The following is a 25962-nucleotide window of genomic DNA, read 5'->3' as shown; positions in this document are numbered from 1 at the left end:
AGGGCGGCCCCGGGGGCGGGCCGGGCCCCACGGCCCCACGGAGAGGAACCGGGCGCTGCAGGACGCCGAGCGCCGCCGTCCCGGAGGGGCCATGCGGCTCCTGCCTCTCCTCGCCTGGGCACTGCTGCCAGGTAAGGCCGGGCCGGAGCCCCCGAGCCCCGCAGCAGCCCCGACGGGCCGGGCTGGAGCACTGCCGGGGTCCGTGTGTCTCCGCAGGCTGCTGGGCGGTGACGGGGCCCGGCACCGTGCGGGGGTTCGTGGGGGGGTCCCTCTCGGTGACCTGCGCGTACGAGCCCGGCGATGAGGAGATGCCGAAGTTCTGGTGCTACCAGGTGAGCTTTTTCACCTGCGTTATCGACATCGTTCTCACCTCGGCGCTGAGCCCCGTGGTGCGGCGGGGCCGGGTCACCATCGAGGACAATCGTGCACAAAGGGTGTTCACGGTGACCATTAAAGACCTGGTTGCGGAGGACGCCGGCTCCTACCGCTGCGGGGTGCGAACGGGCAAGCTCAAGTGGGATAAGAGCGCGGATGTGCGGGTGATCGTGTCCCCAGGTGAGTCCTCAGCGTTGCTTTGTCCCACTCCATGTGCTGGGATCGGAGGCTCCAGTGGGATGCAGCCAGGAGCAGGGGGTGCCCACATTGCCTGTGGCAGCCCCAGCCTATGCCACCCGGTCCCTGCAGGCTGCTGCTGTGGCAGATGCCACCTCCACTGGTTCTCCATGATGGGGTCTTGGCATGGCCCTGTCTCGGCACCCAAGGGTCAGCCCCCCCAACACTGGGGTGCTCCAGACCTTCGGATCCTGCTGGCTCTGTGCTTTACTTGCCTTTATAATACTAAGAGCTCCCTCACCCCCTTGTGTCCCCTCATTACCCACTGTGGGGCAGCCAGTGCCTGTGCGCTCTAAGCTTAGGGAATGTCGCTGTCTGTCCCCTTGCCAAGGGTGTTATAGTACCGGGAATGGGGTGCCCAGACCGCCTTCTTGGAGGGTGAACTCTGTTGCATGCATGTTTGGGGTGGGGGGGACTGAGGCCATGAAAAGCCTCCTGGGCAGGGGATTACAGTCCTCTCAGCTGAAGGAGCATGCTCTGGATGTGGCAGAGGGGACCCAGCTTCTCCTCCTGTGACAGTAAGTGGGCCGCTTGTGATCCACTGCAAACCCCACATCCTTTATCCGCTGCAGAGGCAGGGTGCCTGACCAGCCCTCTCCTCTTTCATTACAGCTCCTTCCTCCTCCTCCCCAGCATCGCCCCATGGCTCCACCACTGCGCACCTGGATCTCATCAGCTCTGTATCAGTCTCCACACAGGCAAATCCCCAGGGGGAAGCTCTGCAGCCAGGATCAAATCTCTCCCACCACAAAGGCTCCAGCGTTCCGCAGTGAGTACCAGCTCCTGCCCACAGTGGCCACCTCCCTCCATGAGGGCTCTGGTGTAGCTGGAGCCCTGCGACCTTCCAGGCTCTTCACACCTCCCTTAAGGATTCAGACCCTTTGCCTTTGGGACCAGTGTTCCATCCTCTCACCCAGCCACTCCTCAGGAAAGTAATCCCAACATCCCTGGTCGGTTGGCCCTGGCAAAGCTCTGCTTGTCCCATGTCCATCTTGCAGCTTAAGGCAGGCGTGGGTTATCACTGTGTGAGAACTGGCTCCTCGCTGCAGCACTGACTCCATTTCCTTCCCCAAACCTCACTGTTTGCTTATGGGATCCCAAGTGCTGAGCTGGATCCCTTTTCGCTCTGTAGTCACATGCAGCCCGTCAGAGGGAGTTGAGAAAGCGTGAGACCGGAGCTTTGTTCCTCCTCTCCTGCCTCTTGGCCATGATGCAAGCAGCAGGCAAAGCTGAGGCTTCCCATCCGCATGCTCAAGGGGCAGCTGGCACACTTGGCCCTGCTGTCCATTATAAGTTCAACAAAGAGTGGAGCTAAACCAGTGCTAAACCAGGTGCAGGATCTGATCCTTACAGTGATGAAGATGCAGCAGCTCTCAGACCTCAGCTCCTGTTTGCTTCTGCAGGTTTCAGTGTGCTTTGCTCTGTGCCCAGCCTTCAGCTGACCCCCCAGGCCCCATCATCCCTGTGTCTGCCCCCCATGGGCTCCTCTCCCGCCTGCTTCTGAGAAGTACGAGAACAGGAACTCTCTTTTGTGTTGCAGCTTGGATGTAGTTGAGCACATCCTCACTCCAGGCATCGTCGTGGTTCTCCTTTTGCTTGCAGCTGCTGTTGGTGTTCTGGTAACACTCACTAGGAAGAGGAAGAGGGGTAAGTGAAGCTGTCACCTCTGCACACACTGTTTCTGCACCAGGGGCCATCTTCTCATATATTTGGGGTTTTCTTTTCCCTCTATATTTCTTTTTTCTCCCCCATTCCCTCCCTGATCCATCCAGTTCCTGGGTCCATCGCTGACACCTCCACCAATGTGGTCTCCTTCCCCTGAAGGAGCAGTGGGACCATCCCATGGGTCTCATCCCGATGGGAGCAGGGAATGGCAGCTCTTGGGATGGGTGCTGCTCGCTATGGCACCCACTTGAGTTTGCATGGGCTCCGTCAGCTTGGAGAAGCTCAGTTGCATGCTCAGAGCTTACACTAGGCTTGGTGCAGGGTTTAATGCCAGTGTGATGGATAGGGAGGGATAAGAGGGAATGACACCAGCTGGAAGGGGGGTATGGTTTTATTTGGAGAGCTCCACTTTGGATGGTTGATGGGGCAATTATGGTGAATGCCATAGTGCAGGATTTTAATACATTTAATTTCCTCTGGTTTCACTCATGTCCGACCACATCCGTGCTTCAGCAGCCCCCTCCGGAGCAGCTGTAGAGATGGACAGGACAGGCAGCGTGTCCCATACAGTAAGACAAACCCCACTGTGCTCAGAGCTTGCTTGGAGAGGGGAAACAGGCTGCCAGAGCCCTTTGCTTTCAGCCTCGTTCATGGCCCTTTAGGCTGGGAGGGATCCATTGGGCTCCATTTGCCGACAGAAAGGCCCAAGCAGGGGTTCAGTGCAGAGTGTTCCTGTGAAGGGAATTCCGCACTGAGCCGAGGCTGCGGGCACGGAGCAGCAGGAGGGGAAGGGCTCATCCCTCTCCTCCCGTGCCAGGGAGCAGATGCCTTGAACTACGCGGACATCAACCACGGCGCGAGCACTGCCGAGAGCCGGCTGTACGGCAACAGCGAGGCACCGCGCTGCTCGGCAGGCACCACGACCGAGTACATGGAGGTCAAGCAGAGGGACAAGGTGGGAGCAGGCAGAGCGGTGCCGAGCTCGGGGTGATGGGGGGAAGCTGGAGTGGATGGGAGATGGTGTGGGCAGGGATGCGCCAAGCCGGTGTGAAATGACACTGGGTAATGTGGGTGTCCTCGCTGGTCCCCAAGCTGCTCCTGGGTGCTTAAAGCAGCTGAGAGAGGCTCCAGCAGCGGGTGTTGTCCTGGAGCATCCCCATCATGGATGTGTTTTGGTTCTCCTCTGCTTTCCCAGCATTTGGAAGAGAAGAGCGAGCCCACGTACGCCACCGTGCGCAGGTCCCTGCCGGAGCAGCAGGAGATCTATGCCAACGTGCCGTCAGCTCCACAGAGGGGAGAGCCCCAGAGCACAGCGCAGAGGGAGTGAGCCAGCCCCTGGTCCATGGGCTGCTCCTGCTGCCGGCAGCACCAGCGGGACTTCATTGGATGCACATGGAGGGCAGTGGGCTGGCTTGCTGTTCATGCAGGAGCCGGCTGGACAGAGGAGCTGCTGCTCTTGTAGGCTTGGATGTTTCCTTGGAGCAGCCTCAAGGAGGCTGAGGATGAGCAGGAGGCACGGGGCGGGATGAGGATGGAGTCATCCCTCTGCATTTGGAGACCTCACCTGCGCAGCAGTGATGCTGGGAATAAATGGACTGGCCAGGCAGTGGTGGGAGAGCCCTGCAGGCTCTGCCTGGCTCCCTGCATCCAGCACCCATCCTGCTTGCCCCTTTGGCTGTTATTCACAGGGACTGAAGCTCCCAAACCCATTGATCACCTCAGATTGGCTTTTCTCATGTTGATGGCAGGCAGAGCTGGCAGCAGGAAGCAGGATAGCAAAATGTGCTATATCCAGATGTATTTGTTATATCCAGATACCGGGGGCTTGGGTAGGGTATCGGTGCAAAAGATACAGAGAGGAGCTCCTGTTCCTCCTGCACAGCAGCTTGGAAGTGTCCCCCCTGACCCCTGGTCTCACATCCCCATTGAGGTTTGCTCCTGCTCTCTCTGCCCCACCATTCCCAAGGAACTCCAGGCTGGGAGCACACGGATAAGCTGTAACCGTGATCCTGCTCCTCTCTGCTTTCCTGGTAACTTATTTCATGGCACCTACTCAATACATCTGTTTGTGAGGCTGAGGCAAGCGTATTTCAGGGGTTCATTTGGAGAGGGTCTGTTAACTTCAACTGCTGCAAAGCTTTGGTTCAGTATTGTTATAACTATCTTATTTGAGAAGCCACATGGAGCATCCCTGCTCTGGCAAAGCCAAAGACTGCTGGAAGTAAGTGCCTATGGTACAGCAGTTGTGGTTATTCCTGTAGGTTATTCCTATATAAGCTTGTATTCTTCTATAAGCAAAATTCCCCCTCTGTTTGGTCAGGAGGTGCGATCCCTCCTTCCAACCCTGCCTGAGGCTGGGCTCCAGAGGATGGCACAGGCAAGCATCACTGCTGTGGCTTGTAATGAAATGAGCATCCCTCCAGATTCCAGCCATTGCAGGGAAAAAAGGGAAAGCAAACCCACTCATTGCTCCTCCTGCTGCCCCCTTTATTACTGGAGACAACAACGCCCCCTCTCTGAAGGAGCTGGGAGGAGGAATCAGTTGGAATTCTTAGGTACTTGGGTCCCATTATGCCATAGCTGAGGGCAGGTTTTATGCTTTAGGACAAGAACAGGGAGAAAGACAAACTCCCAACAGGACAGAGATGGGAGAGCCCCCCCTGCATGGCTCCTTCATGGATTGCTGCTGCCTGCAACCCCCAGTTCACACATAAGGATTGATGGGGCAGACGGGATGATCCAGGCAGAGAAGGGGATATTCTTCTACTCCTGCCACCCCTGCAGCTCTTGGCTTTCATGGCCACGGATCATGGAAGCTGCCCTGGAGCTCAGAGGGCTGCACATGGGCCCGGAGTCCTTTGGGTGTGTGTCTGGGAAGGGGTTTGCATCTCCTCAGGTTTCAGTGCAGCAGCAGACGGGTGTTTTACCTGCAGGACAGGTTTGTGCCCACGCCTCGTGCAGGGGTCTCCAGCTCTCACTGTGACAACGCGATGGCTCTGTGTGTACACACGTGCCCACAACACGTACCTGCAGGTGCATACATGCATCCTGAGGCACAGCAGCAGATGTAAATGTGTGTGTGTGCATCCCAGCGTGCACATGTGTCTGCGTGTGTACACATGTGGACATCCAGTGCACACAGGCAGCTACTGCAGTGCACACATGGCCATGCACTGCCCCCACACGCACAGGAGCACATGGACACTGTGCACATGCACACAACACAGGCATCCAAGGACACACGTGCATAACTGCATGCACACCCTGCTGCACATAAGAACATGGGCATGGGCACTGCAATGCACACATGCACATACACAAAGAGTAGACACTCCAGTGCATACACGCACACCCCGGTGCACAGATGCGCATGCATACATGTTACACATGCACGTGCCAGTGCCCTAATGCACAGTCATTCACACGTGGTGCACACATGCATGAACACAGGCATACACAGAGGTTCTATGATTCTATATACATATACTCATGGTGCACACATGTATGTATAGGGATGGCTGCATGCACACCCTAGTGCACACGTACGCATACAGGCATGCCGATGCCAGTACACACACATACCCCTGTGTATGCGTGCACGCACAACCACACACACACAGAGACACCCGGGTGCATACATGCACACGTGACAAATGTGTATGAAGATAGGCTGAGAAAGTTGGGGCTGTTCAGCCTGGAGAAGAGAAGCTGCGTGGAGACCTCATAGCAGCCTTCCAGTATCTGAAGGGGGCCATAGGGATGCTGGGGGTGGACTCTTCATTAGGGACTGCAGTGATAGGACAAGGGGTAATGGGTTAAAACTTAAACAGGGGAAGTTTAGATTGTATAAGGAAGAAATTCTTTCCTGTTAGGGTGGTGAGGCACTGGAATGGGTTACCCAGGGAGGTTGTGAATGCTCCATCCCTGGCAGTGTTCAAGGCCAGGTTGGACAGAACCTTGGGTGCTCCGGTTTAGTGTGAGGTGTCCCTGCCCATGGCAGCGGATTGGAACTGGGTGATCTTAAGGTCCTTTCCAACCCAAACCGTTCTATGACTCTATGAACATATGCACACTCTGCTGCACACATGAACAGGCATGCACACACACACACACATGCACACACACACGCATTCACATACATGCACTAACACGCACCCACCCCGCGGTGCACACACGCAGAGGCACACGCACACAGTCATGGAGCACGGGGATGGGTACCCGCGCACTTTAGTGCCAAGACGCAGTCGCGCACACACGCATGAACACGCATGAACACGCATGAACACGCATGAACACGCATGAACATACATGAACACGCACCCCCCTGCGCGCTCACACACGCGCGCTCCCGCCCCCCGATTCCCCGCCCCGAGCCCCGGCTGCGCATGCGCGGTGCCCGGTGCCGGTGCCGGTGCCCGCCCAGCCGCGGCGGAGCGGCCCTTGACCATGGTGGCCCCGGGGCGGGCGCGGAAGCTGGCGCGGCGCTACCGGCTGGCGGTGGCCGCGGCTCTCGCCATCCTCCTGCTGCAGGGGCTCGTCCTCTGGACCTCGGCCGGCCTCGACGAGGAGGGACCGGGAGAGGTGCGCCGAGAGGCGGGGCCGGGGGGGAGGCCGGACCCGGGGCCTGCCGGCGGGGAACGGGGATGAGGAGGGTACCGGGGTGATGAAGGGGCCGGAGGTGGGTACTGGGGATGGCGGGGTGGGAGGAGGGTGGTGCGTGCTGAGATGGGGCTCTTGTGGGGGGGCGGACGCACACGGTGCATAGGGAAGAAGGGGCTGACGTGTCCCCTTGCTGTGGAGCATGGAGGGGACACAAAGGGGGTGTTGTGTTCCCCGTAGGGTGTCGCAAGGTCCTGCCCCAGGCCCGGTCGGTGGGGTGGATGCGGGTCCCGCAGTCCCCGGGCAGGGGTGGGCAGTGGGATGCTGCCTGTGAGGGGCTCTGGGTGCAGGAGTGCGGGGTCATCATGGCACCAGAGAAGGGATCTTGTGGTCCAGGTTGGGGTCTGGTGTGGGGTGGGAGGCAGAGCGGGGTCCTGCGCTTCTCCATGGGGTGGGAGATGCTGCAGGAAGCTGGGGTCAGCGATACCCGGCTGGAAAATATGGAAGTGTTAATTCAGAGAGCTGGGAGAGTGTGTGCACGGCTTGGGAAGTTTGTGGCAGCTCCTGTTTAGCTGCTCCAGTCAGGAATATCCCTGTGGAGTGCAAGGGTATGAGGGCCTTTGATGACAGTCATTGGATGTCTTTGTACCAGAACACTGCTAAGGCAAAAGGCATCACCTCTTATGTGTGGGGAAACTGAGGCACGGGCTGGCGAAGGTGTTTGCCCAAGGTCAGACACAGAGCTCCTTAATGTAAGGAGGATGAGGATGGATCACGTTGCTGCAGCCTTCAAAGCTCTTGACTTCTGCGTTGCTTATTTGAATTCATTTCTTTGTTGTGAGCTGCTGGACCACGTCCAGACCCCTTCCATCTGCATGGACCAGTGGCTGGAATAGGTTTCTCCAAGGGCTGAGAGCCCCTGTGTGGGCTTCTTTGGTGCATGTGTGTGTGGCACCACGTCCCCTCAGCTTGGGCAGGACCCTCATGTTTCAGGGGCTGTGGAGACTCTTTAAGAGGCGCAGACAAGGTGATGGTGACGCCAGGTTTGGGGTGAGCTTGGAGCTGTGAAGGAGCAGGCGTGGGGTGAGCTGTGGCAGAGCAAAGCCAGTGCCATGAGGTGAGAAGTGGGGAACTCTGGAGGGATGAGAGCTTCTCCCTCCCCACTGTGGAGGGTGACCCCACAGCTCTTTTCATAGGACTAGGAAGTTGTCCATGAGAGCAAAGAGGTGGGAAGAGGAACTGAGCAGCCCCGTGTAGGGGGAAGGTCTCTTAAGATGAGCAGATAAATCCCCAGCCCCAGGCCATTGGGAATGGTGTGAGCACCCTCATATGCTGCCATATGCTCACCACCAAAACAGAGCCAGGGACTGAACGCATCAAGGAGAGGGGTCACGGTGTTGCCTGCAGTCTGGAGGCACTGAGAACAGAGTGATCCGGCTGCAGGAGCACCTGGCATCCCCTTTCCTGTGACCTTGATCAAATCCCTTCACCAGTCCCGGCTTCCTCTGCACTGTCCTGAGCTGCTTCTCTGCTTTTCCCTGCTCCTGCCCTGCGCTGTCTCCTGGGTTGGTTCATTCTGCCTCGGTCCTTGCCTGGTTTCCTCATGTCTCTTCCCAGAACTGGGTGAGCAGTTGACTGGTTTGGCCATGGGTCCTGTCCCCTGGAGAGGGGATGGTTCACCACCAGCAGCACTGACTCCGGGGCTTGGGAATGGGAAGGAGTCTCAGGAGAAGGTGTAAATGTCTCCTTCCCACTAGTGGATACAGCTCTAACCTGGCTTCTCCATTGACCTACTGTCAATGGGCTGTGACTTGCTGTAGAGATTGAAAGGAGACTTGAGTCGTGCAAACGCCATGGAGCATCTGGAGTTGGGTGAGCTCACCTTCCCCTGCAGCCCTGGGAGGTGCTCCCGAAAGGGCTGCTCTGATCTCTGCTGCTGACAACCCTTTCTCTGTCCTCCTTGGTTCTTGTCTGGTTTCCTTGTCTTCCCTTCACAGGGGAGGGAAGAGCATCCCCTCCTTGGCAGGCTCCAGTCCTGGTGGCTCCCTGGTGTGAGCTGCGCAGAGTCTGAGTGAGGCCCTTTGCCCTTCACCAGAGCAGGCTGTGAACCCATCTCACACCAGCAGCAGGCTTCAGCCACATCAGAGCCATGAGCCAGCCCTGCCCTCCTTGAGAAGGCTGTGCTGCTCGGGTCACGTCGCTGCTCTTTCCAAGCCCCGTTTCAGGGTCCTGCAGGCTCCCTTTGTTCACCACGCCGATGCTTTATGGCGTGCAGACCAGCACAAACTGGATCAGTTTCTGTCCACCCAGGCCAGCACGGAGTTTCCTACCTCCAGGAAGCCAAATGAGCTTGACTGATGGGAGAAGAAATTCCCTAGCCCTTTGCTAACAGCATCCCTGCTGCAGACAGCACAAGCACACAGATGTGGGTACTGGAGGGACCAGAGTGATCCTGTGTCAATGTTAATCCTCCACGTGCTGTGGCCACCAAAGCAGCTTCCTATAAAACATCTTTCCTTTCAGCTTTGCTGAGATTCCTTGATTTTTATTATTCCCTGAAAAAAAAGCCTGGTTTTAGGGGGCTGTTTCAGCTGTTTTAATTGTGAGGTTTAAGGCTTTGCTGCTGCAAGTAGCAATCAAGTGTCCACATTCCTCTGGTGACTTTGGCACAGTTTGGTGCCTGTTTTGCCTGATGGGTGCTTGTATGTGACAGACACTGGAATCAATTGACCAGAGGGGGTATCCTGCAGGACCCAGGATGCTGTCAGTGCTGTTCCTTACAGTGGCAGAGCTTGGAGATGGCCGTGGGGTCAGATCTGCACTGGGGCTGGGGTGACGCAGCTCTGTGGGGATGGCAGTGTCACACTGGGAGAGGCAGAGCAGAAGTGACCTGTGCCATGGGTCTGGAGTCATCTGTGCCTGTCAGGAGGAGGGTGACAGCGAGCCTCACTTAAAGAACAGCACACAAGGCTTCAATACAGCAAACGTGGCCAGAATGGTTCCCTGCCAGGCTGGGGTGGAGGGAGCGCCTGTGGTGCAGTAATTAGAAGCCATTGAGTTCTTTAGCTGGCAGCTCCGGAGAGGCTGGTGATGCTTCTAACAACAGGCATGCTCCTGAGCTGGGAGCAGGGCTCTTTCCAAGGGGATGAGCAGAACTGTAACTGGTGGTGGTGGGCATTGCATGGGGGCTGTCCCCAGAGCCAGGTGTGTTGAGAAGCAGAGGGTGCAAGTAGGACCAGTGAGTCTCTTCCTGCAGGAACAGGGCTTAGCCTATGGAAGAGACCTGCTCCTGCAATGCTCAGTGCAGAAAACAGGTTTATAACTGTTGAACAGATGGGCCTGGTGGTCCCTCTCAGCCGCCTGTGATGCCTGTCTGGGTGTAAGGGGCTCGGCTGATCCTCAATGACACCGGTCCTTTGGGAGTTAAGCGATGGCTTGCTTCTTCCTCACCATGGTTTGTGGGCTCTGCACCACAACATGGGCAGTGCAGGGACTGCAGGGTGGGCAGATCTCACCAGATGCTTTACAGCCTTTGCATGGCGTGGTTTCCCCTGGCTGTGACCTTCCCAGCAGCTTCCACAGTGGTGCTTGTGCACGGGGCTAATTCAGTCCTGCTGTCCTTGTGAGGCATTTGCCCATCATCAGAAGATGCTGCTGCCCATGAGTAGCCCCCAATGTGCCTCATTGCCTCCTGTGGTGCCTGGCACAGAGGCTGGGTTGTGCTGGGAGGCCTGGCTGGAGCGGAAGCTGCTTTGCTGCCTGTCGGCTGGGGACACAACAGCCCTGTCCCTCCCAGCACCACTCGCTGGGTAAGTTCTTTCCCAGGAGCGTGGTTCTCTCCAGCATCCGAACTTCCCAGCTCCGTGCTCGCCCCAGGGCTGACTCGCTTCCAGCCTGGCAGAGGTAATGAAGCGAATGAACCGCTCCCTGTGCGCATCCGCTTGGCTTGGTTTGTGAAAGGGATTCCTGGAGGAGATGGTGAGCGCAGTGCCTGCTCCAGCCCGGCACGGGCAGCTGGGGCTCAGGGAAGGGAGCACGGGCAGAGCCTCATTCGGTGCTTCTGGTCCCGGAGAGCGCAGCTGCCTGAGACCCCAGTTCCCACATGGATGTGCTGGGCTTTAACTTACAGTGTGGTCATGGTAGGGAAGAGCTGATCCATTAACCTTCTGGTAAAGTAACCAGCCAGAACAGCCCTGGGCTCATCTCCCTGCCTGCGCAGGGCCTTGGAGGGTGGCTGATGCAGGCATAACCGTCCTTGGCCTTTTCATCTTGCAGAGAGCAAAACCCTGTCTGTGCTGTGATGATGGGGTCTGCAGATCGAGGTTTTCCTTTACTGGCTAGGGGAACATAGGACCATCAAGTGGGTGCTGTCAGGATTTAGGTGGCAGAAGGGCAGTGTTATTTGCTGCACTGTGGCTGCTTCATGTTACAGCAGTGAGCTCCATGGGGACTGAGTGCGTTGAACAGGGATGCTGGGCTTGACCTAACGCTCTGCCCTCTCCTCTGCACCCACCCTCAACAGGAGCGGCAGAAGAAGGCCGGCTTTCCCGAGAGCAGCGATGGCTCCAAGGACTCGGACAGCTCCGCAGGGCGCCGGGGCAGCGCCGGCAGGAAGCACGGGCGGTGGCGGGCCCGGCCGGACAGCCCCGGTGCGCTGGTGTCCAAGGTGGTGAGAGCCGTCACGGCCAGACACAAGCTGGGCTGGAGGCTGCCGGGCGCGCCGGACTCCTCGAGCCGCAGGAACCTGACGGAGCTGCGCAGGGCAGCCCAGCTGGCCGTGTTCCAGCAGGGAGACACGGGCAGCGTGGAAGGAGCTCCCCAGCCCACTGAGAACAGCTTCACCCCCAAGTGTGAGATCACGGGCAAAGACGCCCTCTCGGCGCTGGCGCGGGCCAGCAGCAAGCAGTGCCAACAGGAGATCGCCAATGTGGTGTGTCTGCACCGGGCCGGCAGCCTCATGCCCCAGGCTGTGCCTCGCCACTGCCAGCTCTCGGGTGAGTTCTTGCTAGGGGGGTGCTCCTGGGCACCCTGGGCATTGGGGGTATCCCAGCCAGGCGCGTGGGCCACCTTCCTTACGTGACCACACTGTGCCACCTGGCAAACAGCGGCCTCAATCTGTCACTGATTCCCAGATTACTGCTGCCGCTGTAATCCAATCAAAGCTGTGCCAGTATCCTTAAGCTGGGCTGTTCATCCTGACCCGCAGTGCCTGCAGAGGTCAGAGCCAGGCCCAGCTGCATCCTGTTTTGAGGGGAGAGAGAAGGACACCCCTCGCTCTATCCCAGTGCATCCCTGTCAGTTATCAATGAATCATAGAATTACAACGGTTTGGGTTGGAAAGGACCTTAAGATCATCCAGTTCCAACCCCCTGCCATGGGCAGGGACACCTCACACTAGACCATGTCACCCAAAGCTCTGTCCAAGCTGGCCTTGAACACTGCCAGGGATGGAGCATTCACCACTTCTTTGGGAAGCCTGTTTCAGCTCCTCACCACCCTCACAGTAAAGGACTTCTGCTTTCATCTAACATGAACTTCCCCTGTTTAAGTTTAAACCCATCACCCCTTGTCCTATCACTACAGTCCCTGATGGGAAGAGTCCCTCTCCAGCATCCCTGTAGCCCTCTTCAGGTACTGGAAGGCTGCTCTGAGGTGTCCATGCAGCCAAGGGGCTGTGTGTGCCACTGTGCCCTTAGCACTGCAGCCAATTTGGGCTTCAGTGATGGGGTCTGCCCAAGGCCAGGCTCTTTCATGCTGTCCCCACCTTGTGTCTTAGTGGTTTATCAGGATCTGGGGGTGGTGGGCACAAAGGCTGGAGGTGACTGAAGCCCTCTCCCTCCCCATGCAGGCAAGGTCAGCCCTGTCATCCAGTGGGACGAGAGCCGGCTGCAGCAGCTGCCCCCCAGCAAGCCCGTGCGCATCGCCTACATGCTGGTTGTGCACGGCAGGGCCATTCGCCAGCTGAAGCGGCTCATCAAGGCTGTGTACCACCAGCAGCACTTCTTTTACATCCACGTCGACAAGGTATGAGGCAGGGATGAGGGCAGGGAGAGTGCTAACAGTGCCTGGATCAGTCACTGGGACAGGGTGATGAGCAGGGCAAGTGGCTGAGTAGGGTTTGTCCTCAGTGCTGGTGGAGCTGTGACCCTGCCACCCCTATTTCTGCAACCCCAGGGCAGCAGCATCTATCCCTGCTGCCCAGAGCAGTCTTATCCTGCTGTTCCCTTCCCTGTGGGCTGTAAGGTCTGACCCGGGTCTGGCAAGGCCCTGCTGAGCATGAGCTGTGTTCCCTGACAGCGCTCCAACTACCTGCATCGCGAGGCAGTGGAGCTGGCCCGGCACTATCCCAACATCCGTGTGACACCCTGGCGCATGGTGACCATCTGGGGAGGTGCCAGCCTGCTCAAGATGTACCTGCGGAGCATGAAGGACCTGCTGGAAGTGCCCGAGTGGCCATGGGACTTCTTCATCAACCTGAGTGCCACTGACTACCCCACGAGGTGAGGGCCTTGCCCGCGCTATGGAGGTGTTTGGGCTGCGTGGTGCCTTGGGAGGTGGGGTTGGGGATTGCACCCACATGATGCTGATGATGCTCCAGGGCCAGGCTGGTCCCATCTCTGCGGAGGAGCCCAGTCTTGGAGACTGGTTTTCCCTGTGGTCTGGGTGTAGCAGGGGAACACACACGAGGTGCCAGACAGCAGAGAAGCCACCTCTGTGTCTCCCTAGTGGCAGGACGAGGGTTTGAGTCAACACTCAACAAGCAGCTTTAGGCTCCTTGTGTCTCATGGCTCTTGCAGTGTGAATGATACTGGGCTGCTTTACTCCAGTGGGCATTAATGCTTTCTAATTTGCACCTTAGGACCAACGAGGAGCTGGTGATGTTCCTGTCCAAATACCGAGATAAAAACTTCCTCAAGTCTCACGGCCGAGACAACGCCAGGTAATCCCAGCTAGGGGCAGAGCTGAGCTGAGGAACAGAGAAAGGGAGGGATTTGGGAACAGAACAGAAACAACTGGGACAAAGGGGGCTGTTCTGGATGCAGCTGCGCAGTTGGTGACACTCAACCCCTCATCCTCACCCCCGTGCCCAGGTTTATCAAGAAGCAGGGCCTGGACCGCTTGTTCCATGAGTGTGACTCGCACATGTGGCGGTTGGGCGAGCGCCACATCCCCGAGGGCATCGTGGTGGACGGGGGCTCCGACTGGTTCTCGCTGACGCGCAGCTTCGTGGAGTACGTGGTCTACGCCGAGGACCAGCTCGTGTCCCAGCTGCGCCAGTTCTACACCTACACCCTCCTGCCAGCCGAGGTGGGTGCTGGCTGCAGGCCACGGGGTGGGTTTTCCTCTCACTGTACTTAACATCCCTGTCCCGTTTCATCCCCGCCCTGGGTGGCTGCCAAGGGAGTTGGTTCTGCTTGGGTTTGTGCCTCCCCTCTGTCCAAACACAGAGGGGAGAGAGGAGCAGACAGGGCAAGGCTCATGTTTGCATCCAGTTCAGACACCCTTCTGGGCCAGATAAGGACCAGTGTGGGCGCACAGCCAGGTCCCTCACGTGTTGCCTTATGCTGGGAACACATAGGTTTCTGTTCAGGAGTTGTCTTGTTCCTGTGTGAGTGATGGGGGGGTGTCTCTGCTAAACCATCCCTGCTGCATCCCCACTGGGTGCCATGTCCCTTCTCTGCTGTGCACAGTCCTTCTTCCACACGGTCCTGGAGAACAGTCACGCCTGCGAGACCCTGGTCGATAACAACCTCCGAGTGACCAACTGGAACCGGAAGCTGGGCTGTAAGTGCCAATATAAACACATAGTCGACTGGTGCGGGTGCTCCCCAAATGACTTCAAACCCCAGGACTTCCTCCGGCTACAGGTGAAAAAGATCCTCCTTTCTCCTCCTGCTCTCTCCCCTTCTCCCTGTCTCTCTGTGAGCATCCTTGTGGGATGGGTACAGTGGCAACTGCTGTGCATGTCCCCATGAACCTCACCCCAGCCCCACAAGGGACAGGGGCAGGATTGGCTCCCCAGCCACTGTGGGGCTCAGCATAGACCTGTCTGTGAACACCCAGGCAGTGGGATTACACTGGTTGTCTTGCCCAGGAGCCAGGCTTTTGCTTGCAATGCCCCTCCTCTTCCCAGACTTTCCCATTTTCCTGCTGTATCTTTGCAGACTATCACTTGGGATGGATACCTTTCCAGTAAAACCACTTCAGAGCGCTGCCTTCTTTGGCAGGACAAAATGCCCTGTGACAAACCCATGCTCTCTCTCAGTGTATGGGGATGTAGACTGAGGTTTGGGGGAGATACATCCAGCCCTGAAATGAGTCAGCAGGATTGTCCAGCAGTCCAAGGCTTCCATAGTGCAGGGCTCTGATCCTGGAAGCTTTGCCATGTGGCCAGGCCTCATGCTGGGCTCTGCAGTGGCTCTGCAGGGTGGGGGCCCTCTGAGTACAGATTGTAGTGAAGGAGCTAAGATGACACATGGCTGCTTCCAAGCACGGAAAGGGGGAGGCAGTGGGAGAGATGGGAGCCCATCTGCGTTACCAGTACTGTGTGCTCCTGCTGATCCTGTCATAGAGGATTGCACACAAGGCCTGGCTGTGCTTTCCTGCTCCTTAGCCTGTGCCCTCTTAAGAGGGCAGGATGGGTCCCTGCATGTTTCTTCCTGATATGTCTCCCTCCCAGCTGCCCTGCTCGGGTGGGAGCAGTCAACACTGTTAGGAATCTTAGAACCACAGAATGAATTGGGTTGGAAGGGACCATAAAGCTCATCCAGTTCCAACCCCTGCCACGGGCAGGGACCCCTTCCACTGGAGCAGCTTGCTCCAAGCCCCTGTGTCCAACCTGGCCTTGAACACTGCCAGGGATGGGGCAGCCACAGCTTCTCTGGGCACCCTGTGCCAGCGCCTCAGCACCCTCACAGGGAAGATGTTCCTAGTGTCTAATCTGAACCTCTGCTCTTCCAGCAACTCTCCAGACCCACCTTCTTCGCCCGCAAGTTTGAGTCAACAGTGAATCAGGAGGTGCTGGAGATCCTGGACACGCACCTCTATGGCAGCTACCCCCCCAACACACCGGCGCTGAAGGCATACTGGGAGAACGTCTATGACCGTGTCGATGGGCTCAGTGGCCTCAGTGATGTCACCCTCACCTTCTACACAGCCTTCTCCAGGCTGGGGCTCCACAAAGCTGCATCCACACCAGCAGCAAAGGCCGACAAGCTCTGCAGGTGGGGTATTTGCTATGGGCTTGATGCAGGCTGCGAGTCGTAGCCTGCATCTTGTGCTGGGATGCTGCTGATGCTCAGATGTGCAACCTCTCTCTGTCTGTCTCTCTCTGCAGATTTGAGCCCCGTGGGTTCCCATCCAGCGTGCACTTATATTTCTATGATGACCGTTTCCAGGGTTACCTGGTGATGCAGGAAGTGCAGAATTTGGTAACGGGGCAGGCAGAGTCGCTGGAGGTGTGGATGATGCCCCAAGGAGCTCTGAAGCTGGCGGGTCATGGAGGGCAGGCAAACCGCTTGCAAAACCTTGAGGTAAACGGGAAAAGCCCTTCATAATGCCCACTTTCCTCCCAGCCTGTCCCACACCACTTTGCCCTTCCTCCTCTTCCTCCACTTGCAGGCTGTGGGGACAAGGGGACATAGTGCCACTGTCATGTCTGAGAACAAACCTTTGTCCAGGGGTTCGGTTTCTGTGTGGGACGTGGAGCTGATCGGTGGGGAAAAGGCTTGAAGGGCTCTTTAGGGGGGAGCTGAGGCTATGGGGTTCAGTGTCTGCAGCTGCAGGAGGCATCATACAGCTGGAGTAGTGCTGGCATGGTACAGGCAGGCAGGAGAGCCATGGAGAGGGGTGTGCATTGCTTTGGGTTCCGAGGTTTGTGCCTGTCCTGGTTTGGGGAGCAAAACCTGAGCTGGTAGCATCTCCCTGCCCAGTGTCCCATCGCTTGTGCCTCCTGTCCCTCCAGGTGGGCACGGAGTGGGATCCCAAGGAAAGACTCTTCCGCAACTTTGGAGGCTTGATGGGGCCTTTCGACGAGCCGGTGGCCATGCAGAAGTGGTCTCGGGGTCCCAACCTGACTGCCACAGTGGTGTGGATCGATCCCACCTACATCATTGCTGCTTCCTACGACATCACGGTGGATGCCGAGGCAGAGTTCACCCACTACAAGCCCCCCCTCAACCGGCCCCTGCGCCCCGGGGTCTGGACCATCCGTCTCCTGCAGTTCTGGGAGCCCCTGGGCGAGAGCCAGTTCCTGGTGGTGCCACAGACCTTCAACCGCAAGCAGCCTCTCAGGAAAGGTGAGGGTGTGCTGGAGCCTGGGGCTTCATGGGAGGGGTCTCCCTGGGGTCCCCCTTGTCCTAGCCTCTCTGGTGACACTGCAGGAGCTGTTGTCTTCTGGTGTCCCTTTGGCCATATAGAGTCCTCAGTGCAGGCTCATCTGTGGTCGTCAGGTCTGTCCCACAGCTGCACCAGGCTGGAGGAGAGCTGGAGTTGCAAAGGGATGGGGTGCTGAGCCACACCAGGAGGTGGTGAAGGGACCATGAGGATGCTCAGACCTCAGAGCAGCTTCCATTGTCTGAAGGGGGCCTACAAGGATGCTGGGGAGGGACTCTTCATTAAGGACTGTAGTGATAGGACAAGGGGTAATGGGTTCAAACTTAAACAGGGGAAGTTTAGATTGGATATAAGGAAGAAGTTCTTTACTGTGAGGGTGGTGAGGCACTGGAATAGGTTCCCCAAGGAAGCTGTGTATGTTCCATCCCTGGTGGTGTTCAAGGCCAGGTTGGACAGAGCCCTGGGCGACATGGTTTAGAGTGAGGTGTCCCTGTCCATGGCAGGGGGTTGGAACTGGATGATCTCAAGGTGCTTTCCAACCCGAACCATTCTGTGATTCTGCGCCACTGATCCCACTCTCTTCTCTCCCATTCCTGCCCAGACGACAGTAACTGGCTGCACGGCGGTCCCCCCCGCAACGAGTACATGGAGCAGAGCTTCCAGGGCCTGGGGGGGATCCTCAACCTGCCACGTTCCGAGGCAGCGGAGGAGGAGGCGGTGCGGAAGGCGCAGCTGACGGGGAAGGCACTGGAGGACTGGGCTGACAGTGCCATCAGCACCTTCTGGTCCGTGGCAGACGTCTGTGTGAGCAGCCCCTCTGCCTGCGCCGCCCTGGAGACCTGCAGCAAAACCTCCTGGAGCTCCCTCTCCCCGGACCCCAAATCAGAACTGGGGCCCGTCAAACCTGACGGGCGGCTGAGGTAGCAGGAGCAGCCGGGGGGGCGGCCTTGGGAGCGAGGAGCATCCTCCATCACTGTCACTGGTGTGGGGGGCATCCCCGGACTGCATCGCCCTGTGCCATCTGCACCGTAGGCACTCGAGGAAGAGAGAATGGGAACCCCTGGGTAGGGGAAAACCCTCTCCTGTGGGGGATTTTGGGCAGAGGGGTGAGGTGAGGCTTGTCCACCTCCCCCAGGAATGGGCTCTTGCTGGCTGGGGAGAGCACGGAGAGCGCGACGGGCTGGCCAGAAGGTGGCTGGGGAGAGCTGTGTGTCTGTCCCTCCAGGCCTTGGAGCCTCGGGAAGTGCTGATAGGGGAGCAAGGGAAGGCTGGTGGATGTGCAGGCTCTGGACCAGCTCAGCACCCTCTGCAGGATGAAGCTCTGTGCTACTCCAGGCAGGGCTGGCACAGGGCAATGGGGACAGGCAGAAGCAGATGGGGTGAAGCGTGCCACGTGCATGGAGCTGCGGCTGGGCCAGCGCTTGCATCTCACCCCCTCCACCCCAGCCCTTTAGTTTGTATTTTTATAAATATATAGAGAGAGAAATATATATGATGCAAAGTGCAATAGAGACGAGACCCCGCGTTGGCCGGGAAGTCCTTGTGTCTCCACCTCCCTTCAGACTGTAACATATCATGTTCTCTTGGGTGTCCTGGCGCTACAGGACAGGGTGCTGGGTCGTTTACATGATTTTTTTACTGTTAATGATGATGGTTATTATTTTGCTGTTTCCCCATTTCCTGCTGGGTGCTGCTGGGACGCCCACCCTGCTGCCCCTTGGGCAGGGTTGTGGGGTGCTGCTTGATGGTGCCAAACATCTGGAGCTGCTGGTGTGTGTCTTGTGATGGTGGAGCACTCAGTTCATGGTTACAGTCCCAAACGCTGCTGTAGGACCCTGCTGCCACCATCTGCTCCAGCAAAGGGCCAGTCCCCTGCCAAAATGCCACCCCTTGGGCTGATGTCCTGCTGCGGATGAGAGCTAGCTGTGCCTGGAGCGCTGCCCTGTGCCACGGCCCTTCGGCCCAACCTTCTTTTCTCCTGGGTCATCAGAATCTCTCAGGACCTACTGTGCTTCCCTGGCCAAAAAACAAAGAGGCAAGACAAGGTCCAGCTGAATCCATCTGTGCTTTCTGCTTCTGCCTCCTTGTGGAAGGGCTGCAGTGGAGCATCCCCTTTTCCTGCCATCCTCCCAGGCACGGGGACTGCCTGTGACATTCCTTTCTCCAAGACTGACTGTTTGGAGAAGCCTGGGCTTGGTTTTCACCCTGGGAAGACACTTCACCTCTCGCCTGCAGCCTGGGAAGGCGAATTGCTTGCTGCATGGGATGGGGACAAGCAGGAGCTCATTGGGCCCAACCACTGTGCTCCAGGCAGCGCCAGCAGCTCCGTGCCTCGGCCAGTCACATTTTGCCATCTCCAAAGATCCGGTGCCATCCTCCACCCTCTACCAGGGCCCGGCTTCCCTCTGCTGGGACTCACACTCCCTGTCTCCCCAGTTCAAGGATGCTGGTGCTGCATGAGGTGCACTGTCAAACAGGACGGAGACCTTGACAGCAAGGGCAGGTACCTGCCGGTGAAGGGCACGGTGGGGGGGGAGACGCCAAAACTCTGTTGGAAGCGTTGTGTAAAGTTGTCTTAAATATGCAACATCTCCACAAATATATCTCTGCCTCTATAGTGTGGTGTGATGGGTTTGTGTGGTGTGTGTGGGGAGCTTTGCCTTAACATGGTGTCCCAGTGGGGTGTACCCGGTCCTGGGCACCCGGGGGGATGGATTATCAAGGGGTGTATTGGGGTGCTGGTGGGGGTAGGGGGGTGTATTGGTGTGCTGGGGGTGTTTGTTGGGATTCCTCCCCATGGCAATATGCAGCTAAGCACCAAGCCGTTGGTTTTCCATAGCCTGTGCCCGGGGAGGGGCAGTCCTGTAGGTGCTTATTTAGTAATTAGCTACTTAATTAATTAGCTAATGAGGGGGCACCACCCGGTGCCGGCGGGGCCGGAGCCTCCCCAGGCAATCCCTGCCCTGGAGCGGGGCAGCGCTGCGGCCGTTCCCTGCCCGCGGGGACAAACACAAACACAGAGCCTGGCTTACCCTACCGCAGGATGCTCCGGTAACCGCGGGGTCGGAGGAGCCGGGGTCCGGGTGTATCGGATGGGACAAGCCGGGACCGAGACCGGTCCCTCCCGTCGGGGCCCGCCCCGCCGCGTCGCCACGGCAACCACCGGCCAATGCAGCCCGTCCCGCCTGCAGCCAATGGGGGACGGCGGAGGGCGGCGCGGCGGCCAATGGGGTGAGCCCGGCTCCGCCCCGGTGCTCCCGGTCCCGCCCCGCCGGCCGGTGGGGCGCGGACAGCGGCTGCAGGTGCGGGTGGCAGCGGAGGGATGGCGCAGCCCAGCGAGGCCTCGGTGCACACGGCGGCTGCCGGCGCCGCCATGGACAGCAACGTCCTGGCCATCGTTATCGCCGCGAGTGAGTGACGGGACGGGTTCCGGTGGAGCGGGGTCGGGTGGGGGCGGCCTCGGGCTGTGCCGGCTCCTTGCGGCCCGGGGATGCGGTCGTTACAGCTCACGGTCCTTCTCCGGGGCACCGCTGGTCCCTGGGTTCGGGTCCGAGGGGAGCGGCGGGAGGGGCTGGCGGTGCCGGGTGGGCTCTACGGGAGCCGGGGTGCTGGAGACCCGGGCTCCCTGCCGCGGGGCCGCGTGTGAGCTGAGAGCCCCGGGAGGGAGGGTGCCGGGCCCGGTTCCCGGTGCAGCGGTCTGGAATAAGGCTGAGCCGGATCTATCGGCGTGGTTATTGCTGTTCTCGGGACAGGCAGCCGGTGAAATGGGCTTGAATGGGGCTTTTTCAAGCCGCTCTTGGGTGTAGACCCCGGGGGTGAAGGCAGGAGGCAGTGGGGAGGCCCGGGAGCCCAACGGCTTATTCCCCTTTTCCTTTCCCTGGTAGCTGTGTCCACCTCAGTCTTCATCGTGGCAATCCTCATCCTGCTGCTGCTCCTGTACCACCGGGACCCCATGTGTTGCCAGTTTCTCTGCTCCTGCCGCTTATTCCAGAGCCCCAGCCAGTATGTGAGTGTCCTTGTGTCCCGAGTTCCCTGCTGCTACTGGGCTCATGTTCCATTGCCCTGTGCTCCAGGACGCCTCTTCCTTGTTCCCAACCTCCCATAGAGCTCCATCACACCAGTGAACCTGGCTGTACTTTGGGGGTAACGTTCCCAAAGCCTGATATGGGCAGGTGCCCTGGATCTCTGAAGAGACGTGATGCACATTTGTGGTGGGGTCAGGCTCTGCATTATGGGGAAGGGGCCCAGCGGGGATGGGGCTGGAAGCTGAGGGTAAAGGCAGACAAAGCCAATCACATCCCCAGCAAGTGGCTCTCGTGTGCATAGCTCCCAGCACGGAGCAGTGAGACACAAAAGCCCTTTTGCTCACAGCTGTAATTTCCTGGGGCTGGCTTTTGAGTGGGGAGCTGGTGATGGTGAAAAGAGCAGCATGTTCAGGCAGTGCTGCTTTTGTGGTGGTTGGTGGCTGCCTGGGGACAGCTCAGCCTCCAGAGCTGCAGGATGGCTGTTGAGAGCTGCAGGTACCACTTTCCCCTAGTAGAAGAGGGAATGTTCAGCCTCAGCTGGTAGGGAATGGAGACTGGCGTCATGAAAGGCAAATCTAATAGTCCAGCACAGGCTGGGAAGTCCCCAGCACAAATCAGAGTGGGAACAGGCTGTGGGTGTCCCCTGCCTGCTTCACTGCCTCTGCTCCTTCCTCCTTGCTGCTCGCCTGTCTGTAGTGCATGTCAGGGAGAAGGCTCTCTACAGAGAGATGATCTCTGCTCACTCTTGCTCAACATGTTGATAGCAACTGAGTTTAACTGGAGCAGGACTACTCGGGAACAGAACAGCCATTGCTCTGCAGATTTGCTTGCTCCGTTATCCTGAAATGACTACCTTGGTAGATAAGAGTTTACAAATTCATTAACCTTCAGCATGTGATGGAGCTCTTAGTTGTGCTAGTGGAATGCTTGGCTTGGTTTATTGTCCTAAATAGATGAATCAAGAGGTGATTCTGCTGAGTCTGAGTGAAACCTGGGCCCAGGCTGTCATCCTTCCAGCTGGGCTCAGGCTCTGTGCTGCCTGGTGAGCATGTGCCTGAGCTGTTAGCATTGGTAAAGAGGCAGGTGAAGGTTGGTAGTGAGAGCCCCACCAGCCCAAAGGGTGGTCTTCTACCCTGCCAGAACCCCACTTCCCAGGCTGGCCCACATGAACCAACTCAGCTCTGTTCATTGCCAAGCAAGATGAGAGGCATTTTTGGCTTTGCTAACGTCTCACCCCTCCTTACAGGACTGCCCTCCACCCTACTTCAGCAGCAGCCAGCGGCTGGTGGGTCCCCAGTGCAGAGCCTCACGCTTGGAGAGTGCTGCGGCTGAGAACCCGGGTGTGCAGGTGATAGCTGGGTCCCTGATGGGAGCTGGAGGGGAATGGTAGTGAAAAGGCCATGGTTATGGGGACCTGGGGGCTGCTGGGGCAGAGGGAGAAGGCACTGAGCAGCAGCAGCAGCTTTGAGAAGTGCTGCCTGTGTGTAAAAACTGTGGTGGAGGGGGATGTGGGGAGCAGGGACACCATGGTAAGTGCCACGCAGCTCCCTTGGGGTTTGGGGTCTTGCAAGCACGCGATGGTGTGATTATCTCCCAGGAGGGAGGATTTCCTCTCTCAGAGTTCAAGGAAGGGCAGCTACAACCTCAAACCCTGAAGTAACTTGAAGTGGCACCAAGCCATGAACTTCCAGCCACCACCACATTGACCTTTCTCTTCTGGCTGGGCATTTCCAGGGGGATGAGCTGTTCTGCGTCGGGCCCCCCAGCACGTACCAGGTCCCGTACTGGGAGCAGCCGCGCCTGCCCAGCTATGAGAGTGTACGGAAGAAAGATCGCCAGCGGGAGATCCACCAGATGATTGCTGAGAGGTTCGGGCTGTGGGCAGAGCCTTCCCAGGAGGTGAGCTCTCCCTCCCCTGCACTGGGGTGCTGGCAGGGCCCCAGGGGCAGTTCCCCCTTCTGGTCTGCATCTGGGTCTTGCTGCAGGACTCTGTTCTCTGTGATAGCCTTACTCCGATAGCCTTTATCTCTGGGAAGGGCACAAAGGGTATCAGGAGACTCCTTTGGTGTTCAAAAGTGCTGGTTAATGATCGAGCTGTCAGGGTGAGGGAGGCAGGGCAGAGTTGCTGATGAAGGTGAGTCCTGTTCATTTGTGCTGGTTAATGATCGAGCTCTTGGGGTACGGGAGGCAGGGCAGAGCTGCTGATGAAGGTGAGCCCTTCAGATCATCTCAGTACAAGTCCAAGCTGGAATGTTATTTTTATATCTGTGAGGCTTCCAGGACTTCTTGCTCCCTTCTCCCTGCCTTTGGGAGGCCCTTCACTGTTACCTTCAAGTGTTATTTCTGAACAGAAGGCTTTGTCTGTTTAAGATCTGCACTCCTGCAATACAACAGAGAAAAGCGAGGGCCTCTGCCAAGTAGGTCCTGTTGTGGTCTCCTGAGAGACTCCCACTGAACAAAGAGACCTCCCTGACTAAAGCAGAACAGAAACATTTGAAACCCCAGGTAGAGAACTAAAGGTTCACCTGAATTTTGAGTTCTTAAAGCTGTACCTAAGTCTGGCTTAGTCAGCACTTGCTACTTGGTATTTGCAGCTGTAACTAATGAGAGCTGCTCTGACACCACAGTACCAAGGGCAGAAAGTAAGGCCCTAGCTGAGGAGCTGCAAGAGGAGTGCTTCCACAATATCCCTGTGCTGCTCCTGTGGCTCCTCACGGGGAGAAAGGTGGCTCAGCTCTGCCAAAATCCATATAACAGCCTGGAGGTTCCTCTCTGCTGCTGTGTAGTGAGACTTGCTACCAAAACCTGAGTTGAAAGCCTGGTTTGTAGGTGCTTGTATAACTCCAGTAATTGATCTTTGGTCAAAGGAAAGTGAGTGACAGTCCTCTTGATGAAAGTTAAGTTTTCTAGTCTTGTAACAAGTAATGACAAGTCCTCGAAGGGAACAGGGAAGAACTGGAAACTGGAACCTGGCACAGAGAGCTGGCAGAAGCAGAGGGAACGTGCCTCTTCAGCATGCACTACTGTGTTGCAAGGTGCAAGATAAGGGTACTAAGTCCTCATCTCCCAGTTCTCCTGGCTAGCAGCCTGCTGCCTGGAGGACTGCAGGAGTTTGATTTCATGCTGGTGGTGGTTGGGAGCCTTGTCATCTGCTCCATGAGAAGAGGTGGGATAATCTCCTGGTTATTTCTGATCCGCTGTAATGCTCTTCCTCTCTCCTCAATAGATGCCGCCTCCCTATGAGCATGCTCTGAGGCATCCTCCAGCTTTCTCAGGACCAGTGATAAGCTCAGAGACCTTGGACAGACGTGGCATGCCAGATCCTTTCCAGGCCCCTCTTGGCTACCAAACTCGGCGAAACACAGCTGTGTAAGGCCTCGGTGTGCTGCTGCTTCCCATGGTGTCAGTGACAGAAGTGCCTGTGACATTGTTCTCCTCTGCAGGGAATGGCCAAACATCAGACCTTTGCCCAGGTTTGCCATCAGCTGAGACACAGGCAGGTCAGACCTGGCCAGCAGAGACATCCCTTCTGCAGCACAAGGACAACCACGGAGCCACTGCCAGGCAGAGCAACCAGGGATGTGTGTGCTCGCTCTTCTCTGGCAAACATACTGTTACCAAAAGCAAGAGACCAGCTGCTTGCTTCTGCACAAGGGGCAAAGGCAAGATGAAGGTCTGCTCAGCCAGAGCTCCTCAGGCAGCTGGCACATTGCACCTCTGTGAGGCAAGCACTGTCAGTTGTACCAAGGATCAGACCTCAGTCACCGTGTTGTGCTACTTCACTTGTTTCTTAGCTTATGAAATGTATTACTTTACCAGTGTATTGGCTACCAGGTGGGAATCTTCACCTGAGAGCAGCAGAATGGGTCAGCATCAGAGCACTGCTGTGTGCTCCTGCAGCAATGGTCCTCTGTGACCAACAGTGATTTTTGTATGGACTTCAGATAAAGATGTGGAGAGGCTCCAGGAGCTGTGTTAGCTGCTGTATGCAAATACCAACCACAGAGATGAACTGTGTGACCGGGAAAGGACAAAAATGCAGCCAAAATAGCTGGTGAACTATGAACCATGGGGAACGTAAAGCAAAGGTGGACATGCGTGGCTGACCTAACTTAGTTATCTTCTGCAGAGCAGACAATCTAATAGCATCCACACCGGTGTCCTTACACCACCAATTTTGATAACCTATTTTCTACTGCAGAGCCAATGTTTCAAATTGTTTACAAACTTGTAGATAAAATGAAATCAGTCTGGCCACAGGGTATTGGGGCTCTTTTCTTTTGAGCAACAGAAGCTCAAAAAATGTCAGGGAATGACTCAGGGGAAGACAAAAAGGATGTCTTCTGGATTATGGCCTTATGCTACACCTCCAGCGGCTGAGCTTCAAATACCACCCCAGGCCTGTGCATCCTCCCAGGCACTCGACAATTAGTCATGAGTTAGCTTTACAAGTGCAAACTTGCTTCTCGTGGCTAGTAAATGATATCTGAGTTATATCCCAGATATTTGAGTTAATCATTGGGATGAGTTAGAAGGAAAATCCTACCTTCCTGGGATGCAGTTAGGTGCAAAAGGATAACTTCTGCAGTATTTTGAATTAAGATACAAATACAACAGTAATATCTAACAATGAGCAAAAACGGAAGGAATTAGTGGGATAACTAGTGACCTGAGAGTGCTTGTGGAGATAACTCATCCAGTGGCACAATGGAACGGGTTCCCCAGA

General features: G+C 57.2%; 3 protein-coding genes across 4 annotated transcripts; all 3 read left to right on the top strand.

The window, feature by feature from the left end:
• The first annotated feature begins 54 nt into the window (after positions 1-54).
• LOC133224938 (CMRF35-like molecule 6) lies at positions 55-4502 on the top strand. 2 transcript variants are annotated; one of them, XM_061376893.1, is made up of 7 exons: positions 55-131; positions 217-555; positions 1225-1381; positions 2153-2259; positions 2794-2846; positions 3095-3232; positions 3473-3736. In XM_061376893.1, exons 1-7 carry the CDS (start codon positions 92-94, stop codon positions 3602-3604), a joined length of 966 nt encoding a protein of 321 aa, XP_061232877.1. In that variant the 5' UTR covers positions 55-91; the 3' UTR covers positions 3605-3736. The 2 variants fall into 2 exon arrangements, with proteins under 2 accessions (XP_061232877.1, XP_061232876.1); XM_061376892.1 differs by lacking the exon at positions 2794-2846 and having other exon boundaries at positions 3473-4502.
• A 2167-nt stretch (positions 4503-6669) lies between these two features.
• XYLT2 (xylosyltransferase 2) lies at positions 6670-19828 on the top strand. The gene is made up of 11 exons (XM_061377431.1): positions 6670-6858; positions 11399-11870; positions 12725-12900; positions 13174-13376; positions 13736-13816; positions 13968-14184; positions 14568-14744; positions 15838-16100; positions 16214-16409; positions 16841-17174; positions 17813-19828. The coding sequence occupies exons 1-11, from the start codon at positions 6724-6726 to the stop codon at positions 18133-18135; spliced, it is 2577 nt and encodes an 858-aa protein (XP_061233415.1). The 5' UTR covers positions 6670-6723; the 3' UTR covers positions 18136-19828.
• A 621-nt stretch (positions 19829-20449) lies between these two features.
• On the top strand, positions 20450-25493 carry LOC133224919 (uncharacterized). Its single transcript, XM_061376845.1, has 5 exons — positions 20450-20621; positions 21096-21217; positions 22483-22584; positions 22971-23135; positions 24463-25493. The coding sequence occupies exons 1-5, from the start codon at positions 20534-20536 to the stop codon at positions 24607-24609; spliced, it is 624 nt and encodes a 207-aa protein (XP_061232829.1). The 5' UTR covers positions 20450-20533; the 3' UTR covers positions 24610-25493.
• Positions 25494-25962: the final 469 nt, after the last annotated feature.

The sequence above is a fragment of the Neopsephotus bourkii genome, unplaced genomic scaffold, assembly GCF_033783945.1.
Source record: "Neopsephotus bourkii isolate Nb327-2 ecotype Australia unplaced genomic scaffold, CSIRO-AGI_Nbou_v1 NB_1749, whole genome shotgun sequence".
Taxonomy (NCBI): domain Eukaryota; kingdom Metazoa; phylum Chordata; class Aves; order Psittaciformes; family Psittacidae; genus Neopsephotus; species Neopsephotus bourkii.
This window is presented reverse-complemented; position numbering and strand designations above follow the sequence as displayed.

Coding starts and splice junctions, on each gene's coding strand:
- LOC133224938 (XM_061376892.1), top strand. CDS start 92: ATGCGGCTCCTGCCTCTCCTCGCCTGGGCACTGCTGCCAG. Junction 2,260..3,094: donor CACTAGGAAGAGGAAGAGGG/GTAAGTGAAGCT, acceptor CTCCCGTGCCAG/GGAGCAGATGCCTTGAACTA. Junction 3,233..3,472: donor AGGTCAAGCAGAGGGACAAG/GTGGGAGCAGGC, acceptor CTGCTTTCCCAG/CATTTGGAAGAGAAGAGCGA.
- XYLT2 (XM_061377431.1), top strand. CDS start 6,724: ATGGTGGCCCCGGGGCGGGCGCGGAAGCTGGCGCGGCGCTACCGGCTG. Junction 11,871..12,724: donor TCGCCACTGCCAGCTCTCGG/GTGAGTTCTTGC, acceptor CTCCCCATGCAG/GCAAGGTCAGCCCTGTCATC. Junction 16,101..16,213: donor AAGGCCGACAAGCTCTGCAG/GTGGGGTATTTG, acceptor CTCTCTCTGCAG/ATTTGAGCCCCGTGGGTTCC.
- LOC133224919 (XM_061376845.1), top strand. CDS start 20,534: ATGGCGCAGCCCAGCGAGGCCTCGGTGCACACGGCGGCTGCCGGCGCC. Junction 21,218..22,482: donor TCCAGAGCCCCAGCCAGTAT/GTGAGTGTCCTT, acceptor CCCTCCTTACAG/GACTGCCCTCCACCCTACTT. Junction 22,585..22,970: donor CTGAGAACCCGGGTGTGCAG/GTGATAGCTGGG, acceptor GGGCATTTCCAG/GGGGATGAGCTGTTCTGCGT.